The following is a 26,458-nucleotide window of genomic DNA, read 5'->3' on the forward strand; positions in this document are numbered from 1 at the left end:
CCCTCGGTCCGCCCCGCCCCGGCTCGGGCGGCCGGAGGACCCGGAGTGGAGGCTCCCGAGCCCGCGGCGGCGGCGACGATGTGGTTCTTTGCCCGGGACCCGGTCCGGGACTTCCCGTTCGAGCTGAGTCCGGAGCCCCCCGAGAGCGGCCCGCCCGGGCCTTGGGCCCTGCACCGCGGCCGTAAAAAGGTGAGGTACCGCGCTGCTCCGCAGGCCGCGGCCGACCTCGGCCTTTCCTAGTCTGTACGCCGGCACCGCTGCGTCGCGCCGGGCCTGACGTGGCGACCGAGGCTCCCGGCAACGGGCTTGGGAGCGGGGCGGGCAGTGACGACGTGGCGGGCGGAAGGACCGAGGGACGGACAATCGGACAAGACGGGGGTCACGTGGGCCTGGCCAGCTCCTTAAGAGCTGTCCTGGGGCGAGACCCGCTGGCGTCCCTTCGCTGCTCTGGAGAGGGACTCGGAGCTGGTGAAGCCCAGGCAGGTTGCAATGGTCACCTAGCCCGCGCCTCTCAGGTTGCTGTGTCCTCCACCAGGCCACAGGCAGCGCGGTGTCCATCTTCGTGTATGATGTGAAACCGGGAGCTGAAGAGCAGACCCAGGTGGCCAAAGCTGCCTTCAAACGCCTCAAAACTCTCCGGCACCCCAACATCCTGGCCTATATCGATGGGTTGGAGGTACCTGTCGCCCGATCTGCCCACCTCACTGTTCTCTGGCCCTCACTTTGTACCCAAGTGCTTCAACACCCTCAGATGTGGTATCTTCTCCACTACCTCTTTCCCGGTCATGTCCCTCATCTTCCCTTCCTCGTCGGGAACCGTGCCCTAATACCCTTTTCCTTATCCAGACAGAAAAGTGCCTCCACATCGTGACAGAGGCTGTGACCCCACTGGGAACATACCTCAAGGCACGGGCAGAAGCCGGTGGCCTGAAGGAGCAGGAGCTGTCATGGGGGCTGCACCAGATCGTGAAAGCCCTCAGCTTCCTGGTCAACGACTGCAACCTCATCCACAATAATGTCTGCATGGCCGCTGTCTTTGTGGACAGGGCTGGCGAGTGGAAACTTGGGGGTCTGGACTACATGTACTCAGCCCAGGGCAACGGCGGGGGACCACCCAGCAAGGGGATCCCCGAGCTTGAGCAGTATGACCCCCCGGAGTTGGCTGATAACAGTAGCAGAGCAGTCAAAGAGAAGTGGTGGGTGACTGAGATCATTATGCCTTCATCTGTCCTGCGCTGGAGGCCCCTAGACTAGCTGGGAAGCCCCTGGCCTTTGCTACCTGGCTGGCAAGGGAACCAGCATCTCAGGAAGAGGGTGGTTGGTCAAGGTGGACATAGCCTTAGGTGTTTGGTGCCTCTGAATTTGAAAGCTGTGTGTTGGAGGAGGCTCTCTGAGTTTTGGCTTCTTTGTTAAATGGGGCGAAGGAAACAAACTGCTTGGGGCCGAGGGATCAGTGCAGGGACACAGCCAGAGCCTGTGATGCAGTGGGTGCCTGGTACCTAAAGGGGAGCCCTGAACAGCTCTGGGTTACCGCCACAGGTCAGCAGACATGTGGCGCCTGGGCTGCCTCATCTGGGAAGTTTTCAATGGGTCCCTACCTCGGGCAGCTGCCCTGCGAAATCCCGGGAAGGTAAGTGTCCAGCTCCTGCCTACCTCGTCTGTTCCAGGCTCTTGTTCATTGCCAACCATCTACCACCCTTTCCCTGACATGGAGCATTCTCCTGCAGATCCCCAAATCCCTGGTGACCCATTACTGTGAGCTGGTGGGAGCCAACCCCAAAGTCCGTCCCAACCCGGCTCGCTTCCTGCAGAACTGCCGGGCACCTGGTGGCTTCATGAGCAACCGCTTTGTGGAGACCAACCTCTTCCTAGAAGAGATCCAGGTGCGCTCCACTCTTCCCTGATATTCTTTGCCATGGCTGCTTGCATATGTTTTGGCGTCTCTCACATTTGGATTGTGTGGAAACAAGCACGGACAGAGGAGTTAAGTCCTCTGGGTGCGAACCCTGGCTTTGCCTCTTCTTCCCATGTGACGCTCCATGCCTGAAGTTCAACAGATCAAAACGCCTCCTTTCCAGGAGCCTGGGGCAGAGTTTGCATCGCACAGTCCTTCTTGGTATCTGTGGGTGCCCTGGTTTACTTTCTATTGTGCTAAGACCCCACGACCAAAAGCAAGTTGTTGAGGAAAGTGTTTCTTTGGCTTACAAATCACAGTCCGTACTGAAGGGAAGTCAGGGCAGGAACTCGAGCAGAGGTCGTGGAAGAAGGCTGCTCACTGGCTTGTTGCAGTTAGCTTTTTTATTATAGCCTGGGACCACCTGCGCAAGAGTCACTGCCCATGGTGGGCCCTCCCACATCAATCACTAATCAGGAAAGTGCCCCTACAGGCAGTCTGATGGAGGCATTTTCTCAGTTGAGGTCCCCTCTTCCCAGATGACAGAAAACTAACCGGCACAGTGGGAATTGGCTCTGGGACCCTTGAGAACTGGCAGGTGCTCTAGTCCCTCATGAAGAATGTCATTGTACTATTGGCATATCACTTATATCCTTCCATGATCCTGTGTGTATGTCAATATGCATGTGTAAGGACGTGGACATGGCTATGTGCTAATGTGCAGAGGCCAGAGGAGGATATCAGGTGTCCTGCTCTATCCCCAGATGACTCATTCCCATTACTCAGGGTCTTACTCAGCCTGGAGCCAGTAATTTCCAGTGATCCTTCTGTCTCTACTTCCACAGCACTGGGGTTGCAGGTGTGTAGGGCTGTGCCCAGCTTCTTACATGGGTGTTAGGTATTTGAACCCAGGTCCTCATGTTTGCACAGAAATACTTTACCCACTGAGCCATTATCGCACCCCATCCTCCTCTATTGTTTAAATTATCTGTAGCTAACTTATTAGCACCTTATATGATATATGTGGTGTGTAAATAGTTACTAAACTGTGATATTTGGGCAAATTATGGCAAGAAAAAGTAGCCTGTGTGCGTGTGGTACAGACAGTGCCTTCTTTCCTGACATTTTGATCTCTGGTTGTTGAATCCACTCGTGGAGGCAGATAGGGAGGGCTGCTACGTAGAGTTGAACTCACAGCAGATGCTTAATGACTGCCCCTGTCACTCCAGCAACTCCTTACCTGCATTGTTACTCTGTTCCTGTTCCTCATGGGTGCCACACAAAGTGCTGGGGAGGGAGGAGAGTCAACCTGCCCTCGAGGACTCAGCAAGGAGTAAACAGAACAGGTCCCCCCACCTTTGGGAGCTCTCATTACAGGAGAGACAGGAAACGTTAATGAGAAAACCTATGCTCCCTGAGTAAGTGCTGGAAGGAAAAAGACCCGGTGTTCTGAGGCTCCCCCTCAGAGGAGAGAGTTGGGATGGGACCTGAAAGACTCAAAGGTAGGAGCCATCTGGATGGTGACTTGGTGAAGATGGTCCCAGGAGAGAGAAGAGCACATGGGGAGGGGGCACCTCTGCCTCACCTCTGAATCTCAGCACCCATATCTGTCAGGGGAGAGAGTCACAGCATCCACCAGCTCTTAGGGGCACCATAGTGACAAAGGACCGAGGCTCTGCTCTGACCCAGCTACATGGCAGGGACACAGAGACTCAGGAGCTGGGCAGAAGGCTACCGACCTTGAAGGAGCAGAGTGCAGAGTTGGGGTAGGGCAGGAAGGACTGTATCTTTTTTTGAGGCAGGGTATCACTGTGTAGCCTTGGCTATCCTGGAATTCACTATGTAGACCAGGCTGGCCTTGAACTTGCAGAGATCATCCTGCCTCTGCCTTCCTGAGTATTGGGACTAAAGACATGCTCCACCCTTCCTGGAACCAAAGTTTTTTATCTTGAGGAAGCACCTGGAGTTGTTGAGCCCTGATGTCTCCTGGCCAGTGTGGGGGCAGCAGGATGTTGTTACACGGAGTTCTCTTCACATGGCTGACTGTGCCAGGCCACCTGTTCCCTGAAAATGAGCTGTTTCTGCCTCACCCTGTAGGAGAATGTGGGAGTTTGTTACCAGAGGCTCCTCTTCATGTTGGGTGGACTGTGAAGAGAACCCACTGTGACTCCCTGGAAGGGTGACCTTGGCTGTAATTTGGGCTCTTTGAACTTTACCCATTACCTTCTCAGTATTGGAGTCAAAGCTTGCTTCCCATGCTGGACTAAGCCACCTCGGCATTCCTCATCTTCGGCCATGGTCACTGGTTCTGGGCCAAGCTACCTCTGTGGGTTTGTGGGTTTTTCTTCTTCCTGAGGCAAGGCTTCACTATGAAGCCCAAGTTGGCCTTGAATCCTCAGTCCTGCCTTGGTCTCCTCAGTGTGGGGAAGGCATGTGCTGCCATGCCCAGCTTCGGCCATGGTACCCTTTACCTTCATCTTCTTTTGTAAATGGGGGAGTGACAGCATGGTTTTGAAGTGTGCAAGGTTGCAGAGGTGTGCTGGCCCCTTCTTAGCTGTGTGTCTTTAAACAAGCTCTCCTTTGTGTCTGTTGCTTGCTGATGGGACACTATCCTGCCTCATAAAGTTGTGTGAGGGTTATTTGAGATGCTATGTGTAGAGGTTTTAGTTTTCAATATGTGCTCAGGAAATTGTGTTGTGGGTATTACAGCCTCAGGTGGGGGTATTGGGAAGACTGATGGACTGCTGAGCCTGTCTGGGCCCAGGTCTGGTGGCAGACTGCCTGTTCCTGGACTTTTTCTATGGTTCTCCAGGAACTCCACCCAGTGTGCCCAGCCAGGCCAAGGCAAGGAGCCAAGTGCAATCCTTCCTGCTTTGAGCCTCAGTTTCCTCGTGTGGGTTGTTGTGAGCTGCAGAGGACGTGCTGATGAGGGGTTTCATCTCTCCAGTGGTTGCCTACCTTGCAGGTTAAGTGACAGGGGTAGTAAGGATGGTCACTAGAAGATGCTGGCTGTGTGCCAGGCACTGGGTCTAAATGTATAGCCTAGACTGGCCTTGAACTCACTCTGTGGTCTAAGCTGGCCTCCAACTCTAGGTCTTCCTGCCTTAGCCTCTTTAGTGCTGGCATCACAGTGTGGATGGTCAGACCTGGCTGCTGGCAGTGTTTATGAAAATTTCCTGGTCGAATAGGTGGTAGAGTTGTTAGGTCATTTTACAGGTGGAGAGTCTGCCCCATGAGCGCCCCTTAAGTGGAGAGCTGGGCTCCATAGCATTGCCCCTGTTCCTCCAGGCTGGGGTGGCCCTCACCCTCACCTGAGTCTGGAGTGTGCATGGTGAGGCTGTTTGTCCCCTGACCCTGTCTTTGCTCCCCCAGATCAAAGAGCCAGCTGAGAAGCAGAAGTTCTTCCAAGAGCTGAGCAAGAGTCTAGACTCCTTTCCTGAAGATTTCTGTCGGCACAAGGTGCTGCCTCAGCTACTGACCGCCTTCGAGTTTGGCAATGCTGGGGCTGTGGTCCTCACACCCCTCTTCAAGGTAAATGGGACCAGGAACTGTGGGATCCAGAGACCTGGATGAGCTGGGCGGTGGTGGCGCACGCCTTTAATCCCAGCACTCGGGAGGCAGAGCCAGGCGGATCTCTGTGAGTTCGAGGCCAGCCTGAGCTACCAAGTGAGTCCCAGGAAAGGCGCAAAGCTACACAGAGAAACCCTGTCTCGAAAAAAAACAAAAAACAAAAAAAACAGAGACCTGGATGGATACAACTCTGGATGAGAAGCATATTCAGAGTAAACGCAAGCGCAGTGTCCTCATGACTTAGCAGGCCAGGGCCACCTGACCAGTGGGAGGGAGGCTGGGGACTTCCAGCCCTTGGGAAGGACATTCCCTGTGCTGCCAGAGTTTTGCTGATAGAACCCTTGCTTCAGAGCCTTTCCTCCTCTTCTCCAAGCCCCTCCGCCATCACCTCATTCCCATCCTGGGGAGCCAGCAGTGAGCTCAAACAAGTTGAGGGAACCCTGTGAAGTTGCCCTAGCCCTGTGGATGTGGCCAAGACCCTCTTTCTGCTCCTTCCTCAGGTGGGAAAATTTCTCAGTGCTGAAGAGTACCAGCAGAAGATCATCCCTGTGGTGGTGAAGATGTTCTCATCCACTGACCGTGCCATGCGCATCCGCCTCCTCCAGCAGGTAGAGGTCTCAGCCAGTTTCTGCCCAGGTCCTCCTCCCAGACCCTATCCTGGTTCCAGTCACCCCCAGTCTTAGACAGGTGGACCCCAGAAACCCTTACCATGAATGTTACACAGGTGAAGGGCCCGGAAAGCTCTCGGGAGGTGGAGCTGGTCCCAGGGCTTCTTGTAGCCTTGGGACTCTCCAGACTCAGTCACTTAGGTCCTCTTCCTCTAGAGCAGGACACAGTTTCTCCTGTCAGCCCCAGGACAGCTGGAGCAACAAATTGTTAGCTTCTATGTTAGAAGGTTCTTATGAGCCAGAAAGAACTAGTGACTCCCATGTACCAGGAACCAATCCCGGTCCAACCGTCAAAAGCACTTTCCTCCTGAGGACATGCACATGAGCTGGGCTCAGGAGGCTACCTGGTGGCCAGTGTCTGCACTGGACCACCCAAAGCCAGAGTGGCCCTGTGACTTTGGTGGGGATGCAGCCATCTTCTCATGCTCCACCCTGGGCCACAGATGGAGCAGTTCATCCAATACCTCGATGAGCCTACAGTCAACACCCAGATCTTCCCCCATGTCGTGCATGGCTTCCTGGACACCAACCCTGCCATCCGGGAGCAGACAGTCAAGGTGGGTGGAGTCAGGCCTGCAGTGGCCATCTCTTGGCTCCCAAGATAGGGAAATGTTTCTCTGGAACATAGGCCTTAGTTTGAGACAGTGGGTGTGGTGGGAGGGTCCAGACGCATGCATGCTGCCAATCCAGTCCCTGGGTACAGCTTTGAAAGTGGGAAGGATCTGGGGGACTCAGCCTGATGTACTTTCAGCTGACGCTGAGCAGCTCCCAGTGCCTGCCTAGCCCCATTACTGGGACACAGCACACACAGACAGCAAGTCCTTCTGTCCTTGAATGGGACAGACAATGGGCCTGGAAGATGATACACAGATGATGTGTATTTCATCAGAAAATGAAAGGGGTGTATAGGCAGGAGGGTTTGTAACTTTAAATATACCTAGCAGCCAACATGGTAATACCTGTAATGTATTACCTGTAATGCCTGTAATACCAACACTCAGGGGCTTAGGCAGACGCATGGCTGTGAGTTGTAGGCCAGCCTAGTCTCCATAGGGTGTTTCAGGCCAGCCAGAGATATATCAAGACCTTGTCTCAAAAAGACCTTCCTTCTCCTCCCAAAAAGACTGCCCTGCTGAAAGCCACAGCCCAATGGTGCCTGTGCACTCTCTCACGAGTCCATTCTTGCCCTAGCTCACAATACCTTCTATCCCCTCTGCTCCACAGTCCATGCTGCTCTTGGCCCCAAAGCTGAACGAGACCAACCTCAATGTGGAGCTGATGAAGCACTTTGCAAGGCTGCAAGCCAAGGACGATCAGGGCCCCATCCGCTGCAACACCACGGTCTGCTTGGGCAAAATCGGCTCCTACCTCAGTGCTAGTGTGAGTGTCCTGTAGAGCTGTGCAAGGATAGCTGCCCCCTTTTAGGCTACAAGGCCTATGTGTGTGGGTCCTCATTGTTCCAGAGACTCAGCTTCTCAGAGTGGAGTTAGCTGTAGAGCACACAGTCACGTGGTGGATCTGGGTTCTGAACCCAGGTCTGCTTGATTTCAAGTCTTCACGCATCACCTCAGCCGAGGTCTATAAACTTAAACTTCTGCCAGTCCTGGATACTTAACAAGAATGAATGAAAATTGGGCATGGTGGTGCACGCCTTTAGTCCCAGCACTAGAGAGGCAGAGTCAGGTGATCTCTGTGAGTTTGAGGCCAGCCTGGTCTACAGAGTGAGTTCCAGGACAGTTAAGGCTACACACAGAGAAACCCTGTCTCGGAAAACCAAAATAATAATAATAAAGGAAGAGAATACAAATATGTACCTAGGCTTCTCTTGGATCATTGGGTTCCACACTGCCTCAAGGTGTAGGGCCAGAGCCCTCTTCTTTTAAATTATGAACGATACATTCACATTTTCAGACCTTGAGTCCAGTGGATGGCCCCTGTCCTGGGAAGTAAGGTCTTGTAGTTGGGGCCCCTTGTTGATTCTGTACATTGAAGCATCCTTTCCCTTTTCAATCTGGGCTCTCAGACTAGACACAGGGTCCTCACCTCTGCCTTCAGCCGGGCCACTAAGGACCCGTTTGCACCGTCCCGGGTTGCGGGCGTCCTGGGCTTTGCTGCCACACACAATCTCTACTCGATGGATGACTGCGCCCATAAGATCCTGCCTGTGCTCTGCGGCCTTACTGTGGACCCTGAGAAATCTGTGCGGGACCAGGTAAGGCACAGCCAAGGCAGACCCCAGGGTTGGGCTCAGGGATAGCCAGTCTCCCAGAGGCCTGGCAATCCTTTGGGAGTCCTGGAGCACCCAACTTGGCTTCTTGCTACTCCACAGGCCTTTAAGACCATCCGAAGCTTCCTGTCCAAATTGGAATCTGTGTCAGAGGATCCTACCCAACTGGCAGAAGTAGGTGAGTGGCCCACACTGTGTTCTCTTTCCCTTTGCTATATGTCCTTTACTGTCCCCTGGGGTGTCCCATCCCATGGGAGCATCTGAAAGCTGGAAAAACCCCAGCAAGCAGCTTCCTGTTCCATAGTTGAGAGGACAGCCTGGAAGAGAAGGGAGGGTTTGCTGTGGACCACTGTGTTGCAGATCTGGCCCTTCTGTCCTCTCCGTGAAGCCCATGCTGCTTGTCTCTTGTTATCCAGAGAAGGATGTCCATGCAGCATCCAGCCCTGGGACAGGAGGAGCTGCAGCCAGCTGGGCAGGCTGGGCTGTGACTGGGGTGTCCTCACTCACCTCTAAGCTCATCCGTGCTCACCCCACGCCTCTGCCGTCTGAGACCACTGTGCCCCAGAGACCAGGGCCAGAGGGTGAGTATCCCAGGCCCACTGCGTCAGCAGCTGAGGGCTGAGAGCTCTTATTGTCATGCTCTCCTAATGTAGTGACAGGAACGTACAGGATGGGCTGATGGCTGGCCACTCTCCCTGGTACCCCCTCTCCTTCACTCATTGCCACTTAGCAACCTCTACCCTTCCCCAAGATCTCCCTGAGAGCTCAGACTCTTTGTTCCCCAGGAAACCCTACTCCAGCCCCTGCCCCCGACACCCCGATGACCTCAGGCCACTGGGAGACACAGGAAGAAGACAAGGAGGACACAGCAGAAGACAGTGCCACCGGGGACAGATGGGACGATGAGGACTGGGGCAGCTTAGAGGTGAGGGGGCTGAGGAGATCTCACCAGGGAACCCCAGCTCGACCACAGGCCACCCTTCAGGGGAGTACACAGATGAGAGTTGGGCCTGCCCTCATCGGCATGGCATCCTGGTAGGTGAACTTCACAGAATGGTCATGATGGACCAGTACCAGCCGCTGAGCCCCGATTCAACTTTAGGGTCCCCAAGAGCTGGGTCAGAAAGGAGAGGGTTGGTAGGTCTCAGAAACCAAAAATAAAAAACCAAAGGGAGCTGGGCGGTGGTGGCGCACGCCTTTAATCCCAGCACTCGGGAGGCACGAGGCAGGCGTATCTCTGTGAGTTCGAGGCCAGCCTGGTCTACCAAGTGAGTTCCAGGAAAGGCGCAAAGCTACACAGAGAAACCCTGTCTCGAAAAACCAAAAAAAAAAAAAAAAACAACCAAAGGGTAGCCGGGTGGCGGTGGTGGTGCAAGCCTTTAATCCCAGCACTCAGGAGGCAGAGCCAGGCGGATCTCTGTGAGTTCAGCCTGGTCTACAGAGTGAGATCCAGGACAAGCTCCAAAACTACATGGAGAAACCCTGTCTCGAAAAAAACTAAACATCTCCCCCCCAAAAAAAGGGGCAGCTGAGCCGTGGCTGGGGGGCTCACTGTACTTGCCCTCTTGAGGGCTGAGAGTATTGCTGGTCATGCCCTTCTCCTCCTCACCCTGCAGCAGGAAGCTGAATCGGTGTTGGCACAGCAGGATGATTGGAGTGTCAAGGGCCCGGGGAGCCGAGCTGGACAGGTGGGCTGGGTCAGGCAGGGGATATATGTGGAGCACTGTTGGGCTCTTCTCTCTACTAGCCTACCTCTCTTCCCATTGTTTACTCACAGGTCAGCCACCCAGAGCACAAACCTCTGGAGTCAGACTGGAACAGCTGGGAAGCTGAGGGCTCCTGGGAGCAGGGCTGGCAGGAGTCCAGCCCTGTGGAGCCACCCCCAGAAGGCACCCGGCTCGCCAGCGAGTATAACTGGGGTGGTGCAGAGCCCAGTGACCCCTTTGCTGCCCTGTCTGGTCGTCCCAACCCCCAGGTACTGGCTGTGGAGAGCACAGCTTGGGGTGGACCGCTGCTGGGAGCTGAGCCCCACTCTAGCCTCCACTTTCCTCCTTTCAGCCCAGGCTAGACCCAGACTCGTGGGGTGAAGACAACTGGGACGGCTGGGAGGCCGAGAGCAGTGAGTGTTCCCAGGAAGGGCGGGGGAGGGCAGGGCTGGGAGCAGAGTGCCGGGACTGCTCAACCCAGTCATCCTTCCCTTCCATCCCAGGACAGGTGAAGGCCGAGCTGGCACGGAAAAAGCGTGAGGAACGGCGGAGGGAAATGGAAGCCAAGCGGGCAGAGAAAAAGGCCACCAAGGGGCCCATGAAGCTGGGAGCCCGGAAACTGGACTGAAAACCCTACCCCCAAACCCCCCAAACCCCCCACCCCTCCACCCTCCACCCCGGGCACTTCAATCACTGGAGAGCAGGCCTGGCGGATGTATTTATTGTACAAACCATGTGAGCCTGGTCACCAGGCCAGGCACATCTAGTGTACATAATCAGAGCCACAATAAATTCTATTTCACATCCTGGGTTCCAGCTCAGCCTCGCCCCTCCCAAGCAGTGGCTCCTGGTGCTGCCTTTCCAACCACTTTTGGATGTGAATATAAATTTGCTTTGAAAGCCAGGAGTAAATTAAAGGGGCAGATCTGATTCGCAGTTTCTAGGGGTCATCCTCAGGGAGGAAAGCAGACAGCACTCTGCAGACAGGTGCACCCCTGGGTGTTGGGGTGCAGGAAGGAGATCTCTGGGCCCCAGAGGATGCTTGGGTCCATCTCTGATTTGGACAGGGATATACTTGTCTCCACGGTCAGTAGAAACTCCCTCGATGATCAGCAAGGTAGGTGCGGTCAGCGGCGGCGCTGAGGCACACAGGCCCCATGAGGGCGGCTGCGCGTGAACCCAGCTTTGCAGACGCAGCGGAAGGAGCCACTGGTGTTCACACAGCGCTCGCTCTTGCACAGCAGTCCCCGCTGGTTCAGCTCCCGGCACTCATCGATGTCTGCAAGGTGGGGTGACGTGCCGTCTTAGCTTAAGTCACAGTGTGGTGCCACCCAACTCCTGCTGGCTCTGCCCTTCTGTCCCCAACGTCCTGCTCACCCACACAGCGGGCGCGGGAGGCGTCCAGCTGAAAGCCGCCAGGACACTCGCACACCGCCCCGCCTGGCCGCGGCACACAGCGGCCGCTCACACAGCGGCACTCATCTGAATCTTCCTCCGAGCTGTCCTCATCTATGCGGGCCAGAAGAATAGAGATCTCAACACCGGCTCCCATTGATGGCCCCCAATCCACACCTCTGCTCCCTTGGCCTCACTAACCTCGCGGAGACTTCCCCAGTAACAGGGGGCTCGTGTCCCAGAAAGAATTGCTCTCACTCTGTGAAGTCGGGCACTGGGACCCTGGAAATAGGTATAGAGTCAGCAACACTATTCCAGTCCCTACCCCTCGTCCCTCGGGGGTAGCTCACCGGTGCCACGTGGCGGGCATGGTCTGCACTGGGTGCCCCAGCCACGGCCCTGGCGGCAGCAGCAGTCATCAAAAGTGAGGGCAGGTCCGGTCAGGGGCCCCATACACATGCCATCCTCTCCTCGCTGGCCCCAGCACACTTCGCGTCGCTCTGGGGCGTGCTCTGTGAACAAGACCCTCATCAGCAAGGAGGGAGGGCGGGGCTGCCCACCTCGGTCCCATCCCACCTGCTGACTGTGGCCCGGGGGCATCCCCCTGACAGGACTCAAAATCGGCCCAGGACGAATGTCGCCCTCACCCGCCTGGCTCTCAGGGAGCTGGCAGTCGCGGCCGGAGAGCCCGGGCACCCAGGGTGGGTGACATTCGCAGCGGTAGGAGCCCGGGAGGTTGACGCAGCGGCCAGGGCGGCAAGCAGCCGGATCCTGGCACTCATCCACGTCTACGGGGCATGGGGGGAGGTAATCACAGTTCAGTCTGGGCTCTGGCCCCTCCTGCTCCCCACGCTGATCCCCTGGGCCTCACCCATCTCCTCTGGGCTCAGACACTGGCGTTGCGTGGGGCTATACTCTGCGGGCGGTGTGCAGGCGCATCGGTAGCCCCCGCGTGTGTTCTCACACACTCCGTTCCTGCAGTTGGACTCATCTAGGCACTCATCCACGTCTGCCAAAAGAAAGAATGCTGGTGACAGGAGCAGGCCCGGATCAGGGTGGCCACGTCCCCAGGGCCACCACCTGCTACTGTCCTCACCCACACACTCCAGCAGGTTGCCGTCGTAGTAGAACCCCTGCTTGCAGTAGCACTCGTAGCCGGGCTGCGTGTTTACACACTTGCCCTCCTTGCAGATCTCTGCCCCGAACAGTATGCACTCGTCGATGTCTGTGTGACCAAGGAAAGCATGAGTGCCCAGTGGCAGGCCCCTTGGCTGAGACACCTGGGCAAGGCTTAGGGAGAGCTGAACCCAAGGCAGATTATTGGTGGGGAATATTGGGATCAAACTGGCACAAGAAATGGGGTTTACCCAGCAAGTGGCAGACCCAACCGGCACCTGGAAACCAAGCTTACCGCGGTGGGCTGGAATGCCATAGTTCACAATGTTGTTGTCCTGTGTGTAACCCTTTCCGTCAGGGCAGAGGCTATGAAACTCAGCTGCAGGGCCAGAGAAAGCAGCGGGTCTGAGCGCAGGCCTGCTCTCTCCTCCTTTCCCAACTACCCAGAGGGAAAGTCCTTTGGTTTCCCGATGAACAGGGGTGTATTCCTCTGACCTGAGCTGTAGACTGGACAGGGATAGATTTCGCAGTGGTCTCCCCAGCCAGCTCCCAGAGAGCAGCAGCACTCTTGCTGTGTGACATTGGTGGCCAATACACTGTCGCAGAACACTGTGTCATCGAAATTAAGGTAGCACTCCTTCTTGTGGTGGGGCTGCTCCACCTCTGGGGAGGGGGTGACAGTTCAAGTTTATGGAGACAGTAGCTTTGGTCTGTCTACTGTACCCCAAAACTGCACCCACTCTCTCCTCCACGTGCCCTGGCTCCACGTGCCCTGGTCACCTAGTGAGAGGTCTAGCTCACCCCACTTCTCTCAGGCAAAAAGGATTTCTTCCTGTTCTGGGAATTGAGAAAGGTGGAACTCCTTTCTCAAAGCTGTAGCTCCGAGGACTGTCCAGTCTGAGGGAAGGGGAGGGTACTCACCCTCACACCCATGCTGGTCCTGGGTAAGTGTGTAACCCTCATCGCAGACACAGACATAGGAGCCCTGGAGGTTCTCACAGGCCCCGTGGGGCAGGCACAGCCCTGGGTCCTGGCTGCACTCGTCTATATCTAGTAGGTACAAGGAGAGCAGGAAACAGGAGCAAGCTCAGCTTTGGAGAGACCCAGTCCCTCTTTCCCTGGGGTGTGCCCAAATGCCTTACACAGGCTCAGAACCCGAATTTCTCCTTTGGTTTCAAAGCGCACACAAAACGTTCCCCTTGGGTCTGTCTATGTGGGTAGGTTTGAGATACTCCGTGGTGTCAGTCTTTGTACACCCTTAGGTCCTCCTGGCAATAAACTCCTGACTCAGTTGGCATTTGGAGACCTTCACACCTCCTCACTACCTTCCTGTCCCATCACATATTCGCTAGTCTTTGGAGCAAGGCCTGTGTTCTAAGCTAGTCTTGAACTTGAGATCCTCCTGCCTCAGCTTCTCATGTAGGTGGAATGACAGATAAAGCCACCAAACTTGGCTCATCACTCTGCTGCTCCTCCCAAAATTTCTCTCAAGACCTAGTCTTTTCCCTCTCCTCTAAGACACACAATGAGAACTTTGCAACAGGGTTCTTGGGGTAAAATCCCACCCACGGCCCCCTGCTGAGAGATCTCCTTCCCACCCACAGCCCCTGCTGAGAGACCCTCCTTCCCACCCACAGCCCCTGCTGAGAGACCCCCCCTTCCCACCCACAACCCCTGCTGAGAGACCCCTTCCCACCCACAGCCCCTGCTGAGAGACCCCTTAGCTTCAAGTCCCAGCTCCATAGTCATCTCCCTTTAAGTAACTTCCCGGCACCTTTACCCTGAACCTGAGACTCATTTCCATGCTCCCCTCAACTGAGGAGCCCCAGGTTATTGCTGAGATATCTAGTACAGCACTTGGCAAACAGGGAGGGGTCTGCAGGTATCACTTGGTGGTGACCTACATACAAAAGAGTTGATGGGTCGGACTACTCTATCTGTAAAGAGCTGAGCAGAGGGGATGGGGAGATAGCACTGGCCGCTCTTCCAGATGACCCAGCACCCACATGTCCACTCACAACCACCTGTAGCTCCAATGCCCTCTTCTGGCCTCCGTGGACACTGTATGCATGTGGTGCCCAGACATAGTTCAGGCAAACACACATACACATAAAACAAGAATAAATGAAATCTCAATAAATAAATAAATAAATAAATAAATAAATAAATAAATAAATAAAAAGCTGACAGAAACTGGAATGTAGTAGGCAACACTCAGAGTCATGATCCTTGTTACCGAACAAACAAGAGCTAGATGGATTGATGGATGGACGGATGGACAAATGCAAAGACTACAGAGAGGCTACACCGTGTCAGATCACACTGCCCTGCCACCCCTTCATGAGCTCTCAGTCAACTCCTCATACCTTGGCACTTCCTGCCGCCCACCAGACGATGCCCCTGGGGACAAAGACATCTGTAGGAACCATTGGTATTGATGCAGTCACCCCCAATGCAGGCCGCAGGGAAGTCACATTCATCAATGTCTGTGGAGACCAGGGTTTGGAAGAATCTCAGGGGGGTTGACCCCATATACACAGCCTGGAGCTATCAGAGTTCCCTACTCTGAGAGCCCTGGGTCACTCCCACACCCCCAAACCACAACTGGGATCTGGATGGGGACTGGACCTGGGCAGTGGAGATCCTGGGGTAGGTAGGAACAGGCCAGCGCCCAGGCTCTAGGACCCCTCACCCTCACAATGGCTCCGGTCCCTTGACAGATGATAGCCAGAGAGGCACTGGCACTGGAAGGAGCCTGGCGAGTTCGTGCAGATGCCATTGTTGCACACATTCCCAGCCTCACACTCATCTTTGTCTGCAGGGCACAGAGGAGTGTCAGGGGCCCAGGCTGGAGGTGGTTTCCGGCTTCTGTTAGTTTTCCCTCTGCTGCCCATTTGTCTGGAGCACTGGAGCTGAGCCTCGGGGGCCCTCACCCCGCTCCCACACACAAACCATGCATGGTGTCCAAGCCAAGTGCTCCCAGGATTCTTCAGCCATGTTTGATGCTAAGGAGCTCATGTCTTCCCACCCTTCATCCACACTCACCAGACGAGAGGTGTCCTCTCGTCTCATACTGCTTAGGGCCCCCAGCTTCTCAGATGGTGCTCTGAAAGCCCCGCCACCTTTCCCTAGCCCTACAATTCTTTTGCTCCCATCTCCCGATGCCCTTTCATCTGCCCCTGCCTCCCCTAGTCTCAGTGTCCATGAGGCTCTGCTAGATGCTCTCTTGCCTAATGCTACCTCTTTGGGTAAGCAGGCTCACCTCAACTTCCCATAGTCCCGTAGTCCACAACTGATAGTTCCATATGGGCAAGACCCCCAACCCACATTGCTCAGCTTCCACTGGCATCTCTGGCTGAGAGACCCAAATAGACCTCCCGACCGATTATCCAACATGGATAGGGTCAGCATCTTCCCTCTCGAAGGGGCCCCATCCCAGTGAACAGCATCACCCATGGAGTCACCAAACCAGACTCTGGGAGGGTCCATCACTCCCCTCTCTCCTTGACCTTGACTACGCTAGCCAATCTGTTCTAATATCACAGCATCTCATGGCCACTCCAGGCCACTAATCTCATTCCATCTGACCACCAAGCATGCTGTTCTCTTGTCCTTTGCTTAGCTAATTCCTATGGTCCTTTAGAGAAACTCAGGCCGCCTTTCTTCAGCTCCTGGCCCTGCTAGTAGACAAGTCTGTCAAGTTTCCCAGTGTCTCTGAATTCTAGCCTCCAGCCTGCTTTTCTGGTACATAATAAACATCACCACAGGGAAGAGGACTAATGATCCCTCAGTCTGACACCTTTCTTTCCCCCTTCACATTAACAAGATTTGCAAGCAAAAGTTTCAATCCTCATCTCTTAAGAGATAAGAGATGGCTCAATAGTTAAGGGCATTTGTTGCTCTTACACAAGGCTGGGGTTGGATTTCCAGCACCTACTTGGCAGCTCACGGAGGCCAGTAATTTGAGTACCAGAAGGTCTGGTCCCCCCTTTTGGCTTCCGAGGGCACCAGGTATGTACATGGTGCACATACATGCAACAGGTAAAGTATTCATCTACATTAAAAGAAAAAAAAATCCACTCTCCAAGTCCCAGCTGCTTCGCTGAGGACATAAGCCATTGTCTGCCGAGCATGCTGGGGCTCACCCACGCAACTCCGGCCGTCTGGTGCGGGCTCGTATCCCTGGGCGCACGTGCAACGGAAGGAACCAGGAAGGTTCTCGCACCATCCGGGAGAGCAGGGGCTGCCCTCGGAGCACTCGTTGATATCTGCAGGGAGGTGCACTATCATCACCCAGTGCCCTACACCAATTTACAAGCTGCTAAGGGTGAGGCTCCCCTCTCCAGGGCTCGGGGAGGGGCTGTACTCCCAGGAGGCCCGCCCCCCGCGTGGAGTCTGAACCGCCCTCACCACGACAGGCCCCGCCCCCCTGACTGCGATAGCCGGGCTGGCAGGCGATGCACTTAAAGCTGCCAGGTTTGTTTTCACATTTGCCATCGGGGCAGGTGCTAGGGTCGCGACACTCGTCGATGTCTGCACGGAAGGGAAAAGGAAGAGGACAGGTCTGGGGACAACATGGCTGGTCCGGTGCTCAACATGACAGGGCCTCCCTCTGTCACAAATCAAGGCAAAATGGACCGGTTTGGGATTTCCTGACTCCCGCCTGAGAGGACCATAGAGATGGGTGCAGGCCTCCCACCCCCATCCTAGGTCGAGGGACAGTTATAAAGCCCGCTTTCATCTGGACGGGTACCTCACCTTCACACACGGGCGGTCGGGAGGCTTTGAGCCGGTAGCCGGGATAGCAGTTGCATTTATAGTGACCCGGGAAATTGATGCAGAAGCCGCCGTCGCCGCACAGGTGAGGTTTGGCACACTCGTTCAGGTCTGAGCGAAGACAGGGCGTGCAATGGGCAAGGGGCGGGTGGTGGGAGCCGGTCCCACCCAGGATCCCCAGGGTAGCCCGGGGTTGTCGGTGCTCACCCACGCACGAGCGTCCCCCTGCGCCCACGTGGAGGCGGTAGCCTCGGTTGCAGTGACAATTATAGGAGCCCCCAGTGTTCATGCAGATGCCTTTCCCGGGGCCACACGGCTCCGCCTCACACTCATTCACGTCTGAAAGGACCAGCAGGCCAGGAGGAGACATCAAAGGCAGGTCGAGAGCCCCAGCTATCCCCTGGGCCACCCGCCCCACCCCCACAGTCCCGCTCACCAACGCAGTAGCGGTGCTGCGGATGTGATCGGTAGCCCGGGTTGCAGTGGCAGGAGTAATCGGAAGGGCCAGGCACACACTGTCCGTGGCCACAGATATTCTGGTTCAATCGGCATTCATCCGTCTCTGTGGCATGGGTGGATCGGGTCAAGGGGCTGATTGGGGAATACCTGCTTTTTGTCACACCCCAGGGGCAGATGCTTGACACACCAGCCCCACTGCTCAGGAAAGCTTGGTCACAGAGGGACTCTGGCTTCTGCACATGGGTATCTGAATCCTAGGAGTTCCTGAACTTCATCTCAAATAATCCTAGTGCCCTTCCTTGTTGCAGAAAGTCTCCAGATAGGACCCCCGTGTCCTTGCCATCCCTGCCACCTCTTTTACTTCTGTCCCTAACATTCCAAGAGCCTGACCCACGTCACCTCAAATCAAACCACACCAGCTAAGTGCCCTACGTTCTTAATACACTTTTCCCCAGGGTCTCTGAGACAACATCCTCCCAGTCACCCCCGTAGTTTAAACCTTGTAATCTCGGGCTTATTAATGTCTTCTAGGCAGTGACTTCAACTCCCTGTGTTCCAAGGACCTGGGTCTCCATTTTCCAGTGGTAGAGGAGCCCAGCTTGTGCCAGAGCTGTGTCCAGATGATCAGACGGAGGACCCTTCTCACGCTCTTGTTCACTAAGCTCCATCTCCTCCTCCCCCCTTTTGACCCGGCCTTTCCCAGGAAGCCCAGGGTGATCCTGAGGGCTGCTCTGCCTAACCCAGACCTGACCAGCGGCCATTTGCAGGCTGCTCGCTGCCTGGAGTACCTCTCCATAGGCTTCCTTGCTCTCCTCCCAGGCACCTGTCCTCCACATTCCCACAATCCCTGGGGCGCCGTCACCTTCCACCCGAGCCCTCATCTCAGGAGCTCATCTAGACTCAGGGTTTCAGTCAAGTTTAATGACTGTGGCTTTGGAGTCCACACGTCACAGGCTTGGTATGGCTCCACTGTGACCTGGGACAGATTGTTAAACCTCTCTGAACTGCAGCTCTTCTTCATCTGGAAATGAGGCAACCATTTGTTCCCTTCAGAATATGAGAAAGTGAAATGGTGTTCAGTTTGTGAAGCTCTTCACGCAGAGCCTGGCAGAGACTGCTCAGTCTCCGCTGTATTATAATGCTCAAGTCCTTGCAGAAACTTCTCACAGCCTCTGGCATCAAACCCAAGCCTGTTTGTTATGGTGGCTCCATGAACTGGCCTTCCCCTGGTTCTCCATGGTTTCTCCCTCCTCCACCAATGATTCATACTTTTCTACACCTTTGCCCAGACTTAACTTCTCTGGAATGTTTCTCTCTCTCTCTCTCTCTCTCTCTCTCTCTCTCTCTCTCTCTCTCTCTCTCTCTCTCTCGGTTTATTGAGACAGGGTTTTTCAGTGTAACAACCCTGGCTGTCCTGGAACTCACTCTGTAGACCAGGCTGGCTTCAAACTCACAGAGATCCTCCTGGCTCTTCCTCCTGAGTGCTGAGATTAAAGGTGTGTGACACCACCTCCTGGCTGGATTGTTCTTTTTCTGAATCTGCATGTCCTTCCCCACTTCTCTTGAATGTCTAGCAATCTTTAAAATGTTACACATTCACACACACACACACACACACACACACACACACACACACACACACACCAACCTCTTATTGCTACCTAAAGTCACAACCTTCAGACTTCCAGTCTTCTCTCACTTATCTTTTCGTAGCATTTATGAGAGATGCTAGACTTTAGTTATTGATCTGCTTTAGAGGTCTCACACTATCGTCCAGTCCAGACTGACCTTGAACTTTAGGCAATTCTGCCTTCACCTCCCGAGTATTAGGATTGCAGGTCTGAGCCACCACACCTGGCTCAATCCATTTGCTTTGCTTGTGGTTTATTTGGGAGGCACATAGTAGGTGCTCAATAAATAGGAATTGAATGATGAATACTCTCGGGTTGAGCTGAGCATCATACTAGCAGGCCCACTGGAACTTCCCAGCTCCCAGATCAGGGCAAGTGCTAACCCGTTAGCCCTGGAAGTGACGGATGGAGGAAGTCTAAGCTGGGTGTGTAGCCTATCCAGAATGTGGCCCAGCTGGCAGGCCTTACCTGTGACCTGAGTCGGGGCGATCTCCACTGCACTTCTGGACGGGGGCAAGTCTGGCAGGAACCGGTGCAAGGTGGGTGGGGAGGGGCGAGAGATCAGCTCTGCAAGCAGAAGGAGGGGCTTTTCAGAGAGCAAGGCTGGTGACTGAGCCTCCTACCCCCTGCAGGCCACACCCAAGCTTCACTCCTCAGTACTCACCATGGGCACCCCCACCCCTCCTGAGAACTGTCTTCACTTGCAGTGTGGAGCTCACCTGGGTAAGGCCGGGCAGGTGAGGTGGTGGCAGTGGGGTGGCTCTGCTGTACTGACCGCTCCTCACTCACTGGCTGTGGTTGACAGCGATATAAGCCCTCCCTGCTTCCTCTGTCTCCCCACCCCCTCCACCTGGCCTCCTATACTCACTGGGTCCATGGTCACTCCTAAAAGAGAAGATGAGATATTAAATGTCAGGATGGGAGGTCAAGATCATGCCTTTGGGTCAAGGGTCAAAGCTTAGAGCCTGGGATTATGGTATGTTTGCTTAGTGGTCATGTCTAGAGAGCAATGGTTGAGCTAGGTTTGTTTGTTTGTTTTCCAGACAAGGTTTCTCTGTGTAACAGTCCTAGCTGTCCTGGGACTCACTCTGTAGACCAGGCTGGCCTCGAACTCACAGAGATCCACCTGCCTCTGCCTCCCAAGTGTTGGGATTACAGGCATGCGCTACCACCTCCTGGCATTGAGCTAGTCTAGAAGTGATAGCTCATGGTCAAATCGAGGCTGAGGGTAAGAGGGTAAGTCCTGGGGTCAGTGGTTTGGGCTAGGGATTTAAACCTTACAGCAGTGGTTCTCAACCCTCCTAATACTATGACCTTTTTTTTTTTTTTTTTTTTTTTGTGAGACAAGGTTTTCTCTGTAGCTTTGGAGCCTGTCCTGGAACTGGCTCTGTAGGCCAGGCTGGCCTCAAACTCACAGAGATCCACCTGCCTCTGCCTCCCGAGTGCTGGGATTAAAGGCGTGCGCCACCACCGCCGCCTGGCATTACTGTGACCCTTTAATAAAGTTCCTCATGCTGTGGTGACCCCCCCCCCCCCCCGTGACAAAATTATTTCCTTGCTACTTCATAACTGTAATTTTGCTACTGTTATGAATTATAATGTAAATATCTGATATGTGACCCCCAAAATGGTCAGGACCCACAGGTTGAGAACTACCGCCGTAGACGGTTAGGCTGTGAGTCTTATCTGTGGATCTGGAGTCACTGGATCAGGCCAGACCTCTCTCTTCCTCTGTGTCTTCAGGTGGCGGTGCTCTGCTGGGGCTTTCAGGGAGCTGCTGGGGTTTGGGTGGTCCGTCGGGGTGCAGGAAAAGGGAAAAGTCGCTTTCACCCTGGATGGTGAGCGTCTGGTGGGAGGTGAGGATATGGTACCCCTTCCCAGCTGGGCAGATTTCCTTGAAGGCTGCTGTGGTCAAGATGTGGACATAGCAAGTGAATTCCTGAACAGGCACACAGCTCATCTCCCCCACATTACCTACTCCATGTGCCTGACTGACCTGTACCATCTGCTGGACAGCGCTGGCAGCGTGCACCCCAGGCTTTACCCACACTGCAGCAGCAGAGTTGGCGGGTGAGGCGTGTGGTCAGAGGATGCTGGCATTGGTGTTCGGTGCTCACCAGACGGAAACACAGGCTTTTCTCCTCTGGTTTGTCGGCTGCAGGGGTGGTAGTGAAGGGCAGGACCTGAACATTGTCCCCCCTCAGCCCAGTTGCTCCAGACTCTGCCTCTCTGGTTCAATCAACTCTTGAGCCATATGTGGCCCTGAATTCATGTGACTTCCTGACACCTTTGTGACCACTGACTCCTGATTTGAGTTCTGAATTTCATTTGTTCTCCTCATCAAACCAGTGATTTACAGGACCCTGATTTCATCTGACCTCATGTGAGCTCTAACCTCAAGCTTTCCTGTGACTCACTGATTCTATCCGCTCTGGGTCTTGTTGCTTCTGCTATCAGCCCTTAATCCACTCTGACTTCTTGTGACCTCTGACTCCATCTGGTTGGAGCTGTGCCCCTCCCATCATGCCTTGTGGATTCTCAGGACCAGGAGTTCCCAAGTCTTACCAATGCACTGTGTCCGTGAGGGGCCCAAGCTATGACCGGGTGGGCAGACACAGCGATAAGAGCCAGGGTTGTTGAGGCAGTCTCCATGGCGACACATGCCGGGCATTGCACATTCATTGATGTCTGTGATAGCAGTTTGATCGTTGCAGCTGGGGGCCATGAGGTGGCCGCAAGCTGCTCCATACTCTTCAGGGTTCTGCTTTAGTTAGACTTCCTTCTCTCTCACCTTGGGACAGCCCCCCACCATGACCACCTGCCCACCCCACAGTCCAGACTCTCCAGCTGACCATACCCTGGCAATGGGTGCTGTTGAGCCTCTTGTAGCCCTGGGGGCAGTCAGCACCCACCTCCCCACGTACAGGTCCCGGCTTCTGCACCCCTGTATCTGCAGAGAAAGGACAGACACAATAGCAACAAGAGGAGGAAATACTGGGGCTCTGCAGGGGGGAAAAGAGGGTTCTCGGGAGGAAAGGGGTCATTCGGTGGGCATAGGGCTGGAGACTCCTATGCAGGGATGGAGAGGAAGATAGCTGGGTCATCCTATGGGAGATGCCGCAGAGCCAGGCACTCACACTGGAGTTGTGGGCACTTGTGGCACTTGCTTTGTCCCCAGGCAGTACCGATGCTCCCACAGCAATCTTCCTGCTTGGTGAGGCCAGGCAAAGGGTTGCTGCCACACTAGAGAGAGAGATGTGGAGAGGAATCACAGACTGCCCCGCCCCCACTTGCCTCCCTCCCGAAGCCCCTTTACTTTTTTCCAGCCCTAACCTGTGACACTCAATTGCATGCTGTCCTGATAGGAAGGGTGACCCTGAGAGAGAAGATTTGTTCTTTTGGAATTGTGGATTTACTCACGGGCTGCTTGGGCAGTGTATCCTGGAAGCAGCGGCCCAGTGGCTTTTGGGTGGGTGGCCTCGGGTGAGGGGGCTTGGGATGCGGCAGCAGGATCTGGGAGGAAGCTGGGCCCTCTGCATTTGGCCCCTCTATGCGGTGCACCTGAACGGAAGCTTCAGGAGGGTGATGGACACGCACGTTCACCACGGGGGGCGGAGCCTGCACTGGGGGGCGGGGCGCAGTGGCCTCAGGGTTGTCCCGCGTCTGGAGGGTCGCGGGGCTGAGCTCCTCCAGGGCCTGACCCGCGCCCGGATCTAGCCACCCTTATTGCCTGCCCATCTCAGTACCCCCGGGTTGCCCGTCTCCTAGTACCTTCTGCTGAGATTTGTCCTGGCCCCAGGGGCACCAAGAAAGCTGCATGTTGGGCAGGGGGTCCCTCCCCCGGCCCAGGAGGATCCGCGATCACCTGCACCGCGTAGATGGCGTGTTTGCTAGCCACAGACTCGCCTTCTGGAGCAAGGGGCGGCAGCGGGCCTGTGGACATGGCCCCAGTCCGGGCCAGTCCGGGGCCTGAGCTGCCGGTGCCGGCTCCAGTTCCTGCAGCAGGCACCTGGCAGAAGCGCCCCGTGAAGTCCGGGGGGCACAGGCACTGGTTTCGGGAGGAGCACTGGCCACCGTTCATACAGGGTAGAGGGCACACCACTGGGGAGGAGACAGGGGTCAGGGCCTGGTTGCTCTTCAGTCCCCAGGTCATCATCACCCACATCCTGGCTCAACTTCCTTGCCACGTATCGACTCTGCCCTAATTGGGAAGCTGACTTTTCTAACAGGTCACACATGTGGAAATGGCCTTCTGTGGGTCACCAACACCTTTCTGTCCGTGATGGATTCTGAAATCTTAAGTTCCAGGCTTAAATCCTGGTCATTCGCCCTTATGTCTCTGAGCAGCTTCCCCTGCCCATGCTTCTGGGCCCTCATCCACGGTGGTAATGTTCCCTTGAACAGATGCTTGGCCCAGTGTGGTACAGACTGTAGAAGAAGTGAGAGCTAAAGCTCTCTCCTTAGTTCAGGTCTCAAGTCTGTCCCCTAGCTCATGCTCACCTCCTCCCTCCATCTCGCTACCTACCCCAGCTCATACAGCTGCCAACCACTCGCCATGTCTAACCTCACCAGGATCTGGCCCAGGATACGGACAGAACTCAGGACCTCTCTCTATCCAGCTGGGAGTTCTTGTCTGTTAAGCTCAGACTCCAGCCCTCCCAGTCACAGCCTCTGTAGTGTCCCCCGAGGTCACCCCTGACCCTTCTCAGGGCCTTTGCCTCTCTCCCACTTGTCCACACCCCCAGTGTGACTGGAGAGACCTGCCTCAGGCAAAGTCCTAGCCAGAAAGAGCCCCACCTCTTCACTCATCTTATTGTTCTACTCCCTGTCTGGACATTTGAGGCCATGCTCCAGAACCTTCTCTCAGTCCAACTCCCTCTATTCTTCCCCTGCACACCTCTGGCCCAGAACCTACCTACCCCTTACCGGTATTCTCACGGTTTTATCTCTTTCCTTTCCCTATTCCAGAGTCCTTCACTCTTGCTGCATGTCCAGACCGGACCCTTCTGGGCCCAGCTTCTCTCCCAGAAAGGATCCTTCCTCACTCTCCACTCCCTGCCCAGCCTGGGGGGCACTTTCCTGAGTTGTGGTCATACCTGCCTCTCCCACTATGAAAGGTGTTTTGGAGGACAAGGCCTGGTGATCCTCAGCTCTGTGTTCCAGAGGAGGTCCAGGGGTGAGGAAAAGACATGTCTTGTGTCCCTGAGCTCCATCTCCAGCCCTCTCCTGCCTGTTCCAAGGCTGCTCCACTTTCTGGGGGTGGGAAGGTGGCTGTGTGCTCACAGAGGGCAACCTTAACTCATTCCTGATCATCAGGGTGTACTCAGAGCATCCCAGACTAGCCCATCCCATCCGGCACAGTCTTCAGAGACCAGGCCTCAAGGGCAACAGAGGTGGGTCCCGGGCCAGAGGAGGCAGGATCCTCTCCTTCCTGCCTTCCAGTGAGTCACCCATAGCGGTGAGAGTGACCTCTCAGTGACACCCTCCCACTGTGGCCCGGGCACTGAGCCTGGGGGATGTGGGCAGCATGGATAAAGACAGCAGCCTGCACAGGATGACCAGGCAGGGGGCCTGAGAGGCTGGTCACACATACACTCACATGCACAGTCATCCGGTCACACACGCAGACTCATTCTACACAAACACGGGCTTACTGTGTAAACACTCCCAGACAGTGACTGGAGACACACAGCTGAGACACACAGAACACGAACTAGTCTCGGTGGGCCATGCCAAAGTCTGTGCATGTCCCTGTACACACACACACACACACACACACACACACACACACACACACACACACACACCGCTCATGAGAACTGTGAAACACATGATGGGGACTCCTTTGGTCTGGAGCTGTGAGTGAACCAAGGAATGTGTGAGAGGGGCTGTTTTCCTGGTACCATCCTGGGCATGGCCTAATTACCCTGTCCAGGAGGGTAATTACTGCTGGGACACCTCCCCCCTGGCCCGGCCCGCAGGGCCCCAGGGGAGGAGTCTTGAGCCCCAGGCCTTCTCTTTAAAGAGATGCTCATGAGGAAGGGGTGGGCTCTAAGCTGACCAGGAGGTCCCTCAGTCGTGGGTGGAGGCAGCCCTGGGGCCTTTGAGATGTTTGGAGTTTATGAGTGATATATGAAATGGATTAGCTGATTGAAGACCCAAAACGATCCCCCTCCAGGCCTGTACCACTTCTTAACACCCCACTATTAGGCCTCAAAGCCTTTCCCCCCTAGATTTTGCCAACAACTAACTCCCTCACCCCAGTCCTGACCTTAGCTCCTCCTCCCATAGAACACAGGTGTCTCCTTCCACCATGACAAACTACACAGTTTTAAAAGATGTCTGTTTCTTAGGAAAATGTTTACCTGCTTCTCTGGACTTCCTACCCCTGCTCTCATCCCTCCAAACCCGGTATGCTCCTTCTTAGAACTGAGCACCTCCTAAGAAGCCTGCGTCATCCGGGACCCCAGTCCAAGCCTCAACCCTAATCCAATATTTAAATCCAAGCTTCCATGCAGCCCCTCAACTCTGGCTCGCTCCTAAGGACTGCAGCCTCTCAAGCCCCTTGGCCCCCAGATCTCCGATCGCTGTACCCATCTCCTATGCCCAAATGTTCCACTCTGCTTCCTGCCTGGTACTACTCTTCCCTATGCCCCCAGCCAGCGCCCCCGGCCCTCACCCACGCGGAAGCCAGAGCCGGTGAGCGTGTCGGTACTGTGGCCGTTCTCTCCGATGAGCGTCATATTGGAGCCCTGCTGACAGCTGTCCCGACACTGGCCCTTCAGACAGGTCCGCTTGCAGATCACCGGCGCAAAGACCACCTTGAAGCGCTCGCGGGCCAGCGCCCCGCCCCCGCCCGTGCCCCGCTCACCGGCCGGCCCCCCCTTGGCCCCGCCGCCCGGGCCCAGCAGCGCCAGCAGCAGCAGCGCCAGCAGCCCCGATGTCCCGGCCCGGCGCATCGCAGGGGCCAGGCCGCGGGCAGCCCCTCGGGGCCGGGGCATCCGGGGCCGCACGAC

At 55.5% G+C, this 26,458-nt stretch overlaps 2 protein-coding genes across 6 annotated transcripts; one reads left to right on the forward strand and one right to left on the reverse strand.

Moving 5' to 3' along the window:
* On the forward strand, positions 1-10,876 carry Scyl1 (SCY1 like pseudokinase 1). Of its 2 annotated transcripts, none has more exons than XM_052761268.1 (17): positions 1-189; positions 536-676; positions 847-1,196; positions 1,540-1,630; positions 1,728-1,883; positions 5,267-5,425; positions 5,965-6,072; positions 6,576-6,689; positions 7,357-7,512; positions 8,156-8,344; positions 8,462-8,537; positions 8,776-8,940; positions 9,145-9,284; positions 9,976-10,047; positions 10,137-10,334; positions 10,418-10,478; positions 10,569-10,876. In XM_052761268.1, the coding sequence occupies exons 1-17, from the start codon at positions 79-81 to the stop codon at positions 10,691-10,693; spliced, it is 2,412 nt and encodes an 803-aa protein (XP_052617228.1). In that variant the 5' UTR covers positions 1-78; the 3' UTR covers positions 10,694-10,876. The 2 variants fall into 2 exon arrangements, with proteins under 2 accessions (XP_052617228.1, XP_052617230.1); XM_052761270.1 differs by having other exon boundaries at positions 9,979-10,047.
* Ltbp3 (latent transforming growth factor beta binding protein 3) lies at positions 10,771-26,458 on the reverse strand. 4 transcript variants are annotated; one of them, XM_052761265.1, is made up of 28 exons: positions 26,122-26,458; positions 23,214-23,543; positions 22,863-23,065; positions 22,580-22,685; positions 22,300-22,392; positions 22,008-22,130; positions 21,439-21,597; positions 21,162-21,344; positions 20,311-20,327; positions 20,162-20,234; positions 19,911-20,009; positions 17,789-17,914; positions 17,560-17,691; positions 17,335-17,463; positions 16,987-17,109; positions 16,722-16,844; positions 15,269-15,391; positions 14,943-15,062; positions 13,498-13,626; positions 13,072-13,239; positions 12,872-12,955; positions 12,557-12,685; positions 12,332-12,469; positions 12,108-12,248; positions 11,811-11,972; positions 11,662-11,742; positions 11,443-11,574; positions 10,771-11,344 (listed from the first exon to the last, which is right to left on the reverse strand). In XM_052761265.1, exons 1-28 carry the CDS (start codon positions 26,441-26,443, stop codon positions 11,193-11,195), a joined length of 3,900 nt encoding a protein of 1,299 aa, XP_052617225.1. In that variant the 5' UTR covers positions 26,444-26,458; the 3' UTR covers positions 10,771-11,192. The 4 variants fall into 4 exon arrangements, with proteins under 4 accessions (XP_052617225.1, XP_052617224.1, XP_052617226.1 ...); XM_052761264.1 differs by having other exon boundaries at positions 21,162-21,347; XM_052761266.1 differs by lacking the exon at positions 16,987-17,109 and having other exon boundaries at positions 21,162-21,347.

This window comes from Peromyscus californicus, unplaced genomic scaffold (assembly GCF_007827085.1).
Source record: "Peromyscus californicus insignis strain IS unplaced genomic scaffold, ASM782708v3 Scaffold_4__1_contigs__length_199733344, whole genome shotgun sequence".
In the NCBI taxonomy this organism is placed as follows: domain Eukaryota; kingdom Metazoa; phylum Chordata; class Mammalia; order Rodentia; family Cricetidae; genus Peromyscus; species Peromyscus californicus.